The 14,322-nt window shown below is 41.6% G+C and overlaps 1 protein-coding gene across 1 annotated transcript; it reads right to left on the bottom strand.

Annotated features, from left to right (window-relative positions):
* Window positions 1–7,862: 7,862 nt before the first annotated feature.
* On the bottom strand, window positions 7,863–8,240 carry LOC120350283 (glycine-rich cell wall structural protein 1.0-like). Its single transcript, XM_039422901.1, has one exon. The coding sequence runs from the start codon at window positions 8,238–8,240 to the stop codon at window positions 7,863–7,865; it is 378 nt and encodes a 125-aa protein (XP_039278835.1).
* Between the last annotated feature and the right edge of the window lie 6,082 nt (window positions 8,241–14,322).

The raw sequence follows: 14,322 nt of genomic DNA on the forward strand, positions 1-14,322 counted from the left end.
ATTTTATTATTACTTTATTATCTTTAATCATTTACAAGTTGCATTATGGGTGTTTGCAGTTGAGCAAGAGGCAGAAGGATGTTCAGTGGAGAGTGAACCGGAGATGTGGCCTTCAAACTGCAGCACATCTGAAACTGCCAATGCAACAGAAGTGGGTGAACTGAATGCACATTCAATCTCTCCCATGGAAGAGTGCACTGAGCCATCTGTGGCTGGCAAAAAGATCAAGCTCTACAGCTGTGCTGACTGCAGCTATAAAACTCCATCGATCACTCATTGGAAGAGACACATGACGAAACACACTGGGGAAAAGACTTTCAGTTGTGAGTTATGTGACTATAAATGTGCTCAATCAAGTAATTTGAAGATACATATCAGAACACATACAGGAGAAAAACCTTTCAGCTGCGAGTATTGTGACTATAAATGTGCTCGATCAAATGATTTGAAGATACATATCAGAACACATACAGGAGAAACACCTTTCAGCTGCAAGTATTGTGACTATAAATGTGCTCAATCAAGTGATTTGAAAAAACATATTAGAACACATACAGGAGAAACACCTTTCAGCTGCAAGTATTGTGACTATAAATGTGCTCATCAAGTGATTTGAAAAAACATATTCAGAACACATACAGGAGAAACACCTTTCAGCTGCGAGTATTGTGACTATAAATGTGCTCTATCAAGTACTTTGATAAAACATGTCAGAACACATACAGGAGAAAGACCTTTCAGTTGTGAGCTATGTGACTATAAATGTGCTCTATCAAGTAATTTGACGAGACATATCAGAACACATACAGGAGAAACACCTTTCAGCTGCAAGTATTGTGACTATAAATGTGCTCAATCAAGTAATTTAAATATACATATCAGAACACATACTGGAGAAACACCTTTCAGCTGCGAGTATTGTGACTATAAATGTGCTCGATCAAGTGCTTTGAAATCACATATCAGAACACATACTGGAGAAACACCTTTCAGCTGCGAGTATTGTGACTATAAATGTGCTCGATCAAGTGCTTTGAAATCACATATCAGAACACATACTGGAGAAACACCTTTCAGCTGCGAGTATTGTGACTATAAATGTGCTCGATCAAGTAATCTGAAAATACATATAAGAACACTTCATAAAGGAGAACTACTAGCTGAAAATTTGTGACTTTACGTGTGCTCATTCAAATTCATTTTACTGTATTTCCCAGTAAGGTGGTCACTAATAACAAGATAAGTGTGTTAAACATGTGTGTGCACACAAATTTCGTCCATACATTGTCAAAGGCTTCTAACAACATTTGTTGAGGTTCAGAGTAAGAATTTTTTATTGTCACAAACAAAATTGCATAGACAAAAGTCACTTGGCATTAATATCACAATATTAATACTAGGATCAAGTACAGGTCAGATTAACTTACATTATAAAAACTATAATAAAATTAAAACTCATATATATGGATGAGAGTCACTAGTTAAAATCTCTTCAACAGAGTAAAATTCTCTCTCCTTCAACCATTTTTTTATAATATATTTGAATCTTTTACATTTATAATTTCTAGCTTCAGGTGATAGAGCATTAAACATTTTTCACCAACATAGCTATACACTTTTTGTGTCTTAGCTAGCCTAACTTGACTTGGATCAATCTGAGTGACAGCTCTTGTGTTATATTCATGGATGTTTCCTCTTTAATTGAAAAGACTAAGGTCTTCACATACATTAAACAGTCCAACATAAAAATACAAGGAAGAGTCAGAACACTATTGGCTGAAAAAAACGGCCTACAAGATTCTCTCATGCCTAGATTTAATACTGTACGTAGAGCTTTTTTCTGGCAAAGGAAAACATCTTTTGCCCCGCTAGAGTTACCCCATAACAGAGTTCCATACTGCAGGTGTGAGTGGAAAAAAGCAAAATAAGCAGTTAGAACAAGGTTCGTGCTGGTACAAAATTTCAATTTCCTCAATAAAAAGATTACCCTAGATAGTCTGCTGCAAAGTGAATCGATAAGGCTGGCCCAAGTTAGCTTAGAATCAAGATGTATTCCTATAGTAGTTTAACTGACTTCTGTGGACAATTCATATTTGAGCTAAAAGTAATAAATTCAGTTTTGTTATCATTCACAATTAACTTATTAGCAGAAAACCAGAGGTCAGCTCTTTCCCTCATTATTGAATTGATGAGTGAGGACTTATTGGAGCACAAAAGAGTTGTGTCATCCGCATACAACACAGATTTATTTGGAACAGATTGCGGAAGGTCATTTATATAAACAATGAATAAGAAGGGACCAAGGACAGAGCCCTGGGGGACCCCTTGTAAAACTTGCTTACAACTAGATTTCTGCTTACCAGTTTTTACATATTGAAACCTGTTTAAAAGTTAAGATTCCAATAGAGCGAGCTCTTTTCCCCTTACTCCATAATAATATAATTTCTTGATCAGTTCCTTGTGAGGAACAATGTCGAAAGCTTTGCTGAGGTCTAACAGTAAAACATTAACTTCCTCCTTATTCTCAAAGCCCTGATAATGAAAGATACCACACTTTCCACAGCTTTAACAGTATTTAAACTTCTTCTAAAGCCAAACTGAGATGATAGAAACAATCGATTTTGCTCAAAATATGCTTCTACATTATTCTTGATTACACTTTCTAATATCTTTGATATCACTGGTACCAGCGCAATAGGTCTGTAGTTACCAGCGCTAGTTCTATCTCCTTTTTATATACAGGGACAGTTACACTGATCTTCAAACATTTTGGAAAGATACAAGCCCTAAGAGCTTTATGTATGAGATATGTTAAAGGCTCAACAATGGAATTTATGATTTTCTTTAAAACAAAGTTAGACAGACCAAAAGTATCTCCAGATTTTGAATTACTTAGTTTAGCAACAATTCTTTGATTTTAGCAGCCTTCACAGCATACAATCTGAAAGGTTGCAAATCTCCCTGAGAATCATGCAATCTAGTCGACTCCAGCAGAAGCACTAGCTCCGTTACTAAGATTCCTGGAACTGGTATTGGAAACTTTAGAACCATTGAAGAAGAAGTCATTAAACTCATCTGCAGATATGGGTATTGCCACTGGGAGGATTTTTTTGGCAATCTTCCCGTCTCTGCGTTAATGTCAGTCCAGGCAGCTCTGTACATATTGGAAGATTACAGTATAAAATCGTCATTGGCATTTTTTTTAGCAAGATCGATTTGATCTTTATAAAGACGTTTTAACATTTTATGATTCTCCAATAATTCAGGGTTATTCTCAAACCTCTCATGACTGTAATCTAACGATCTCTCATGGCTTTGTAATCCAAAGGCCCGGGTTTGAATCCCAGCCCGGGCAAGATATTTTTCTCGGGCCACTCCCGTGTTTCGGATGGACACGTTAAGCTGTCGGTCCCGGCTGCCTAAAAAGCAGTCGTTAGGTCATGTCAGAGGCCCTGAAATTGATCAGTTGCGACCTGAAAACTCTGTCACCAGACCTGAGCCAGCCAGGTCACACGATATTATTATTATCTAACGATATTCTAATTTGTTTTAATTCAGGTGTATACCACGCATTAGCCTTCCTAGTTGATTTATTCTTATTATAGGAGTTGGGTCTCTTAGTTTTCATAGGGCTGCACTCATTGAAATTGTCAGTTAACACCCTCATGAAGGAATCAAAAGCTAGATCAACATTATCTGCTGTATTATAGACTTTTTGTGTAGTTGAGAAGTTGATATTGTGCTAATTATTCATATTGAATGAAAAAGACTAAGAAATTGTCAAAAAAAAACACTGATTTCAGTGATTAAATCAGTGGTTTTTTGACAATTTCTTAGTCTTTCTCATTCAAAATGTATTATAGACAATTGCATGCCAATCAACTCTATCTAAACAGTACAGCAACCTGTTGATACTAGTATCATTCAACACTCTGTAGCTGTAGGTTGATGACTCAGTATCAGAATCAACAATTGCATTGGGTAAGAGGCCTGTAACTTCTAACACTGAACCTGAATGATATCTGACAAATGTGGTTGAACTATCTTACAGTTATATGTAGAGGAATGAATATTCGACACAAAGTTATCCAGGCAAGACTCCAATCGAGTGGGATGCGAATTGAGACAAAAACAGTCGAAAGACTCTAACATATTTAGGAAAGTTGTAATATTTGATCTTTCAATATTAGGGTCAATGTTTAAGTCACTGGCTAAGACTATTTTGAAGTTAGAGTATCTAGAACTATTTTGAATGTAGTCGAGGAGTTGAGACATTCTTTCAGTGAAAAGCTCAATGGATGTGTCAGGTGCGCGGTACACAGAAACAACTAACAATCCAATCTACTCAGTACATACTATCATCACTGCCTCAAATAGCCTACACTCACATAATGAATCAATATTTACGACTGAGAAAGGGTACTTGAAAGATCCGCCATAAGGAGTTGGTCTGCAGAAACTGGCAGCTAAACTGAACTCTATTGGTTTGTAAATGTTTATTTCATCTAATGTGCACCAGTGTTCATTAATACAAATTATATCACACTGTGTACTATTATTGAAGACATCAAGTGAGTTTAACTTATTTTTTATTGATTGTAAGTTAATATGGGATATTACCAATGTATTGTCAGAGCGACTACTGTTTCCCAAGTTATAGTATTGATTGAGATTGATTGATTGGATTAATTGATCTACATCTCTCTGTCTCAGACTTCTAGAACTCAAAGCAGCTGGAGAAGGCGAGGTGTCTACAGAATTATCATCCAACTCCAGACTATGTTGATTACACTCTTTCAACGTACCAGGCACATCTCTAAAAAAAAAATCTGATTGACAGTCTAAAGGAATAGATTCTACAGATGTTTCCTGTTCCTGAGCCAAATTATGTACTATTTCCAATATCTTATCACTTATAAATCTTTTTCCAAGATTGTTCAAGTGCATGCCTTGTCTCGTATGAAATCTTCTACCTATATTGCTAATGTTTACAAATCTTACATTGCTAAAATGCTTACATAGATTTGAATTTTCCATATTAGCTCTCTCGATTTCTTTATTGATAGCCGACCACTTTGGCAGATCATGTCTGTGTGGCACAGAGAAAACAATCACATTTCTAGCACGTCGATTCTGAAGATCTTGAAGTTTGCTGCGAAGTGCTGAGTGGAGCTCTTTTCTCTCGTTGCAGGCGACATCGTTACAACCAGCCAAGTAAACGTTCACATCGTTGTAATCCAGCTCATTTGTTTCTTTTACCACGTCTCTGAAACGAGCTCTAGGTTTAACCATAGCAGAAAATGCATGGTTGTCGGTATTGAAGCTCGTGCAGACATCCCTTCCCTGACTATCCGCAAAGAAACGGATATTCATTGACCTTGTACTGCCACCGGTAGGCCTACGTCTGGAAAGTCTCTCAGCTTTAGGTGTTGAAGATCGGTGAACCTGCGCCTGCGTCACAATTTTCCTCCTAGCATCAGGTAGCATGGACAGTTCACTCTCAGCCAACACGGAAAATCTATTTTCAGACAAAACCAATGGACTAGGAGCACAAGTTTTCGGCTTTGCAGTACGTTTAGGTTCTAAAAACTCGGTTTCGATTTCGGAGACATGTAATTTGCGCACTTTCTCATCAGCTTCAGCTCAGACTCCAATTTTGCAATTTTATCAGCAGCAAGCTGGGCGTCACTTTGTAAAACATTGATAATTGCATCTCTCGAACTAATATCTGCATTCACCTGTTCCGAGTTTTCATTCAATACTTTCAGCTTTGATTTAAGATCCTCTATCTCAGCATTAGACTTCTCTTCATTGTATATGGAATCGTCAAAAGCAGTTTTTCTGTTCCGTTTCTCTTGCTTAAGTAACGCTTGTAGCGCTCTGGTCTCTGCTGTTGAGTCAGTCAACATTGTCTTTAAATCATCGTTGACCTTAATATTGCTGCATTTATTAGGGAAGTAACTTCTGGAATCAGATCAATCACCGCTTCTTCTGAATAACGTTTGGAGATGCAGTCTAGAATTTAATGTATTCCAACAGCAATCTCTATTACTCCCTCGTCAATCAGCCCCTCTTTGAGGTTGAGATGTTTCTCCATCTCAGTCTTCAAAGTGTGTCTTCCCGTTATCGTTATCATAGCTCAACTCGCACGCCTTAACATTCTTTAACCCGCCTCATTTCAATGAAATTACAGTATCATAGAGACTGAACGGACAAAGCTCTCAATACAGCACCATCTAGTTGTCATTCATCAAACTAAATCAAAATGATTCGAAAACAAAAATATTGGTTTTCAGCATTAAAAGATAGTTCTGTAGAATTTTTATCAGCTTAGCTCCGCTATCAGTTTTGATAAGCTAGTCTTTCAAATCCCGGCCCGGGCAAGATATTTATCTCGGGCCACTCCCGTGTTTCGGATGGACACGTCAAGCCGTCGGTCCCAGCTGCCTAAAAAGCAGTCGTTAGGTCATGTCAGAGGCCCTGAAATTGATCAGCTGCGACCTGAAAACTCTGACACCAGACCTGAGCCAGCCAGGTCACTCGATATTATTATTATTATTAGTCTTTCATGAGATTATAGTAATTAGTTGATAGATGCGGGCTACCGATATTGAAAAAGGAAGACGATAGGAAGAGTATTTGCCCAGAGAGCGAACAAGGCAGGAAAGTTTGGAAGCTCCTGATAAGAAAACGGAAAAAAGAAGGAGAGAGAGATAGCGATAAATAGGAACACAGCACTAGTTAACACGGTAAACCAGAACTAAAGGAACGCAGATAATTATCACAGGAAAAGGAAGCAGCAAGCAGACTCTGTCCTTCTCAAAGATTAGATAAGAAACGAGAAGAAAAAGGTACAAGATTCACTGTTTTCCAGGTCTAAAATAATTTTTAAACCACTATTATTCAGACTTACATTCATAACTAAAACCTTTGAGGTAGTTCACGTTGAAGATGACAGTTAACTCTTCAAGATGCACTATTCAAAAGTGTAAAACAACTCGAAAAACCTCACAAAACTTGAAAAAACTACAGAGCATTCTTAGCACGACCTGTCACGGCGAACTTCTATCTCACTAAGTTCGTGAGTAGTATAAAAAGGCGGGTCCTGGGACACAAGTGTCCCAGGACCCGCCTTTATCTCAAGGTCATCCAGGTGCCTCAAGGTCATCCAGGTCAACCACCCCCAACCTCAAGGTCATCCAGGTCAACCACCCCAACCTCAAGGTCATCCAGGTCAACCACACCCACCTCAAGGTCATCTAGGTCAACCACACCTACCTCAAGGTCATCCAGGTCAACCACCCACCTCAAGGTCATCCAGGTCAACCACACCCACCTCAAGGTCATCCAGGTCAACCACACCTACCTCAAGGTCATCCAGGTCAACCACACCTACCTCAAGGTCATCCAGGTCAACCACACCCACCTCAAGGTCATCCAGGTCAACCACCCTAACCTCAAGGTCATCCAGGTCAACCACCCTAACCTCAAGGTCACAAAAAAAAATTAAAAAAACATAAAATCGAAAAAAAAAAATAAAAACACATAAAATTGGGAATAAATGGGAAAAAGGGAAAAAAAATTTCCCTACTGATCTTGAACTGCCCGCCAGTCGCCCGGCCGCCACCGGTCACCCCACCAGTCGCCCGGCTGCCGCCGGTCGGAAGAAGTATCATATTCTATATAATTTAAGTCTTTAAACATAAATCCTCTATGGTGTAGTGGTTAGCAAGCCAGCTTTCTGAGTTGGAGGTTCTAGGCTCGAATCCAAGGCGGTAAAGGTAAGTATTAAAGGTCAGTATCAACAGAACCAGAGGATATATTTTTTGTATGTAGTGGGTAGACTGGCCCACCACTGCCAGTCATCCCGCTGCTGGTCGTCCGGCCCCACCGATCGCCCGGCCGCCGCCGGTCGCCGGCCACCACCGATCACCCCGTCGGTCCCACCGCGCCCACCACCACCGGTCGCCCCACCACCACCCACCGCCCATCGCCGCCACCGTCGCCCAGCCGCTGCCAGTCGCCCCACCGGTCGCCCCACCAGTCGCCCACCACTGGTCGCCCAGCCGCCGCTGGTCGCCGGCCGCCGCCGGTCGCCCCACCACCGGTCGCCCGCCGCCGTCACCGCCGCCGGCTCTGCCGCCACCGGTCGCCCCGCCGGTCGCCTCGCCGGTCGCCGACTGCCACCAACAGTCGACCTGCTGCGGCTGGCAATTGTCCCGCCGGCTGAGCATGAGCATTCTGAGCGCAGTCAGTGGCACTCAGAATATACTTATAGCTAAACTTATCTAAGGAGATGGTAGGTAATAAGTAAACAGTTTGGAATACAATTAGCTATTTATTGATCAATTCAACATCCATTCATTGAAAAGTTTACTACAAGCATGTATATCTCTGTTCCAAAATCCAAGTTGTTTATCATATTGAGTGTGCAGAAAAGTGATGTATCCATGATGTTTCTCCTTGGTCCATGTCAAGCAGGTGATGTCCCAGGTAGTAGACTCCTTTTCCAGCACTAGTCCTTGGCAAGTCTTCTATGTTGTCTGATAGTCTTCGGATGATATTCAGTGTTACCTCTAGAACACTGTTTCAGTTAGAGACAATACCCTGTCATTGATGTTGAATCACCTCACAACCTCTTTCCTTCAGGTAATTGATGCTCCTTCGAGTCAAAAGTATAGGTGTAGTAGTATTTCTCACCACTACATCATCCTCCTTTTCCTCTTCCTCCTCCTCTTCCTCTTTCCCTCCTCCTCCTCCTCTCCTCTCTCCTCTTCCACCTCTACCTCATTGTCCTCCTCCATATCAGTTTCCTCTTCCTCATCTTCTACATGATCCTCAACCATCTTCAGATCAAATGGGGAGATTGATGGTAAATTTGTCTCATCATAGTCGGCCCACTTTCAGAATAGGAGTACCATCTTCTCTATTGTTCTAGATACACAGTTGATCGACAAAATGTCTATTCTCCACAGATGATTCCAGCACAATGAATCTAATCTGCTATGTATCAAATATATATCCATATTTGTATAGCATTATGATTTTGATTGTACCTCAATATAATGTCTAAGGTGTTGCTGTTCTCTGCTTTCTCAAGAAAGACCTTTACCGACCTTTGATCTCTGCTGTCTCAAGTAAAGACCTGTACCAACCTTTGGTTTCTGATGTCTCAAGTAAAGACCTCGACCTCCTTTCATTGATTTTTTCTTCGATGTTGAATCTTTGGTTTCTTCCCCTTCTCAACCACCCTGCTGACTTCCTTCAGTGATCTTTTCATACCTCCCCCAAATTTGCCTTAGCCTTCATAATGTTGGTGACTGCTAGTGCTGCAGCTTTTTCCAACACCCCCGCATCATCAGATCTCACTCTGTCCAGGCTCTCTCTGCCAAGATGCTGTCTGCTAATGCTCTGCTTGCTGTATCACCACTCTTGGAATAGGCATATCATGCTCCTTGCAAGCTGATCAAGTTTGTTGATTCCTGATCACCTTGTGCTAATCGCTTCTGAAGTTTTGTTCCTGGTCCACAGTATTGATAGCCAGGGATATGAAGTTCAACTGGTAGAATGTCAATGCCTTATTAACTATTGTACCAGCAGCTCCTTGATAGCTGACAGAACACCTCTTCCTCTATAGATCTTCTGACTTTTCCCTTACTAAAATCATGCCTTGGGGCAATAGATCCTCTCCCAGTCACTTGTCTCCCAGAATGTCTTTGACCACCATCTTGCTATCATCCAAAAGGCGTTTGATTGTATTCTTATACTTAGCTTTGTTGTAGTTAACAATCTCACCTCTTGGATCATGTTCTGTCTGTTCACACTGGTCCAGTTCAATATTCTCCAAAGCCTGTCTGTCAGCCGATTCAACTAATGCACGATTGGATTCTTCTTGAAAATCAACTCACAAAGTCCCAATGTAGCTGTGAAGGTCTTTTCTTCCTGATCTACAGGTCAGTCAGCACAATTTCATCACCATTCTCTCCAAAAGTTAGATACTTATTGACAGGTGGTAAGCATTGTCTCTCACTCTTGGCCCAAAAGTGTCATCAAAATCGTCATTGTCCTTGCTCAATGATCCTCTAATGTAATCAGCTACCTGTTTTCCAGCTAGATCAGTTTGATCAAGGATATTTGAACTGTTGTACCATGACTTTCATTCAATAATTGTTCAACATTCTTATCATCATCAGTCCATCTCCAGACAGCTCCTCATCACTGCTATCATCATATCTCTACTCATAATACTCTCACCCTCATCCCCTTCAAATGCTTGCTTTCTGCTTTCCATAGTTGCCGTCCAACTCTGAGGTGCCTGCCATTGGACTTGAAACTTCTCCAGTCCATATGATTCAAATGTTGGTGACTCTTCATCAATGCTGGAGAGTTGGAGCTTATGTTTTGCTTTACTTGCACCAGTAAGTCCAGCCTTGTATATGTGGCATCTTTAACAAATGGTGTTGTTGGTGGAGTAGGATATGTGTGGTGTGTTGATGCTGCTGAGAAAGGACGATGTTCTGATGATAACAACTCTGGCTTGGATTGTCTTGCCTACCTTCACATGCCTGGAGCGCATTTTTATTCTAGGCTTCAGATACCTGGACGCTTCTGGATGCTCTTGATGGAGGTAGTTGTGGTTGTTGAACTGGCATCTGTTGGAAGGTTTTGACTAGGTTGACTAGTGGCTCATCTAGAGGTATGAAGTGTTCCACATGTTTCTCTTCTGCAATCCGTTACCCAGCATGATTTCTTATGCCTCCTTTTGATTTCACGCTTCAACCTAGCAATCTCCATATGGTAGGAGCAACCTCCTCCAATGTTGGCTTATGGGTCCTTTGTTTTATACATATGGTCAGTGTTTATCAGTATACTGAGGTCTGAGAGTTTGAGCTCAGCTATTTATACATTTTGGACCATACCAGTGCAGAGTGCCACTGATGAACAGTGACTGATCAGTGACTGATCAGTGACTGAACAGTGGACTGATCAGTTACTGATCAGGGACTGAGCACTGAGTGGATGACCCTACCGTCCTGCCACAGACATGCTGAATACTGGTGAGCATGGTCCAAGTGGCAGGAGGAGCTAGGGTCATTGAGAAGGTCATGCTCAGCCGCAGGACAATTGCCAGCCGCAGCAGGTCGACTGTTGGTGGCGGTCGGACGACGGCGAGGCGACTGGCGGGGTGACCGGTGGCGGCCGAGGGACCGGCAGCGGGCCCAACCGGTGGTGGGGCGACGGCGGCGGCTGGGCGCCAGTGGGGGGGCGATGGTGGGGCGACCGTGGGGCGACTGGCAGCGGCTGGGCGACCGGTGGGGCGCGACCGGTGGCGCGACGACGGGGTGATCAGTGGTGGCCGGGCGACCGGCGGGGCGATGGCGGCGGCCGGGCGATCGGTGGCGCGGACGACCAGCAGCGGGATGACTGGCAGTGGTGGGCCGTCCACCCACTACATACAAAAAATATATCCTCTGGTTCTGTTGATACTGACCTTTAATACTTACCTTTACTGCCTTGGATTCGAGCCTAGAACCTCCAACTCAGAAAGCTGGCTTGCTAACCACTACACCATAGAGGATTTATGTTAAAGACTTAAATATATAGAATATGATACTTCTTCCGACCGGCGGCGGCCAGGTGACCGGTGGGGTGACGGGGGTGGCGGGCGACCGGCGGGCAGTTCAGATCAGTAGGGAAATTTTTTTCCCTTTTTTTTTCTTTTTTCCTTTTTTCCCATTATTCCCAATTTTATGTGTTTTTATTTTTTTTTTGATTTTATGTGTTTTTAATTTTTTTTTTGTGACTTGAGGTTAGGGTGGGTGACCTGGATGACCTGAGGTGGGTGTGGTTGACCTGGATGACCTTGAGGTAGGTGTGTGGTTGACCTGGATGACTCGAGTAGGTGTGGTTGACCTGGATGACCTTGAGGTGGGTGTGGTTGACCTGGATGACCTTGAGGTGGGTGTGGTTGACCTGGATGACCTTGAGGAGGTGTGGGTGACCTAGATGACCTTGAGGTGGGTGTGGTTGACCTGGAGACCTTGAGGTTGGGTGGTTGACCTGGATGACCTTGAGGTTGGGGTGGTGACCTTGAGGCGCCTGGATGACCTTGAGATAAAGGCACTTGTGTCCCAGGACCCGCACTTTTATACTACTTTCGTGGGTTTTCAGCTGCCCAGTAACGAAAAGTTTGTTTATTTAGCCTACTGTGCCCGAGAGGTGAAAATGTGCCTCATCACTAGACCACAGAATAATGCCGGGTTGTAAAAAAGCCAGTATTGCATTGCAAGCATCTGTACGTTCAACAAAATCTGCTGGCATTAATTCTTGAACAACCGTCAACTTAAACGGTTGTAAATTAAGGTGTGAGTGTAAAATTCGCCTCACCGTTCTGGCCGACATTCCAAGAGCAGCAGCATATTTCCGCGCAGAGCGCGATGGAGATTGTTTAATAGACGCTCTCACCGCCATTATGTTCTCTGGTGTGCTCATACTCTTTGGTTGTCCGACTGGTTTTCTAGGCAGTGCAGATCCGGTCGCCCATCCATTTCCTTATGGTTTTAGCACCTCACTATATTGTCCCTGTGTGAAAGCTGCTCAAGGCACTCATGTGTACTCTACCGTAATTGTTTTTAGAAAGGATTACCTACATTTTCCTATCTCAGGGCTAAAATTTTATAAAATCTATGATACTCAAGAACACATTTTTACTAATTAATTTCTATTTTACCAACTCACCAATGACCAATATACACATGGATAGCCACATGCATGTGATTTCTCATGAGCCAGGCGTTGACCGGTGACTCCCCCCACCAATCCCATCACCACGTCATCCTCGTTCTTGCCGTTCACCTTAGCTCCAGCTACTATACAGAGTGAGTAATGCAGCTGCAAACATAAAATTTGCATTTTTTGATTGGCAATATCTCCTGAACGGTAAAGAATACTTAAAATCCGATTCCAGATTCGTGTTTCTCGCTTCAAAGAGCATAAGGTCACAAAGTTCGAGTAATTTTTATTTTTCACAAAAAATTTAGAAAACCATGGACTAAGTTAACCATTGCCGTTTCGGCACCTGCATTTTGTGACTGATCCCCTCGGGAAAAACAGGTGTTCCGAATCACCGCCTTTGAACTTGGGCCTGGTCGCCATTTTGAAAAGGAGTAGGGTCCTAATCTGAAAATGTACATCGAAAAATGAAGCAACTGTATTTAAAAATTAAATACAGTGTTTGTATACCATTATGCCTAGTCCACAGTAGCTGGTAAGCTATCTCCAAGTTGCTGGTAAGCTAACTCCAAGTCGCTGGTAAGCTTGACCATGTTGGTCTTGCCATCCACACAATTCAATTTAAGGCTGTGCAAAGGCTAAAAATAAACTTTCTACTGGTGATATTTTCCGAAGTTTTTCGATTTGTATACCATCAAGCTATCAAAATGCAAATGTTTTCTCAGGAAAACATTTTTTTCCGATCATTACTTTTTGAGATATGAGCGCCTAAAGTTTAAATTCTTGGGACAGAACATTTCAAGTTTGGTAAGAGATAAATCCATGAGATTTAGAGGATAGATTCTTCATGCTATTGGTGATCTAATAAAACAAAAAATTTCTGAAAATATCAATTTTTGAGAAAGTTATTTAATTTACCAAAAATTAACTAAAAGTTGAGTTATTTTCGGTCTATAGAATTTGTCATAGAAAAATTAAAAACACACAAGTTCACAAAACGTGAATATTTGTGGATGCTCGGCTAGGCACTCGCTTTCGCTCGATGGCAAGCGAAGGCGAGCGCTGGCAAACCACCCATCCACACTGTGGCGCTCGTCGTCATTTGTAAGTATTGGGCGAAAGTGTGGATGCGGAATTATAGGTTAGCACAGAACGTGCGAGTATAGTAACTATAAAAAACTTCTTATAGAGAAACTCACTCCATCAAGTGTTTATAATGAGTGAAATGGGGTATTACGGTAAAGACAGAACTTCTATCTGCAACAAGGATCAATCTGCCAATAAAATATCAGCTGGATTTCAAGAAATGCAACTTTATCTACGAACACCAACATAAGAATTAATTCTAACCCCTGTAGCACATAAGGCTGTTCAATTTAACCGAGGTTCAACTTGGAAGACTAATAACTAATTAAGGTTAAATGACGTCATGTCGTATTGTAGTGTAATTGTTTATTGTTAAGGCTTTAAATAATGACTCAAGAAGAAAGGCTCTGAATTATTTTCAGATGTTACAAGGTACCTATGACTAATTTTATTTAGCCTATATAGAAAAAAATGTCTGGTAAGCTATGTCTTGTGTCTATAAGA

This window comes from Nilaparvata lugens, chromosome 3 (assembly GCF_014356525.2).
Source record: "Nilaparvata lugens isolate BPH chromosome 3, ASM1435652v1, whole genome shotgun sequence".
Lineage (NCBI taxonomy): Eukaryota > Metazoa > Arthropoda > Insecta > Hemiptera > Delphacidae > Nilaparvata > Nilaparvata lugens.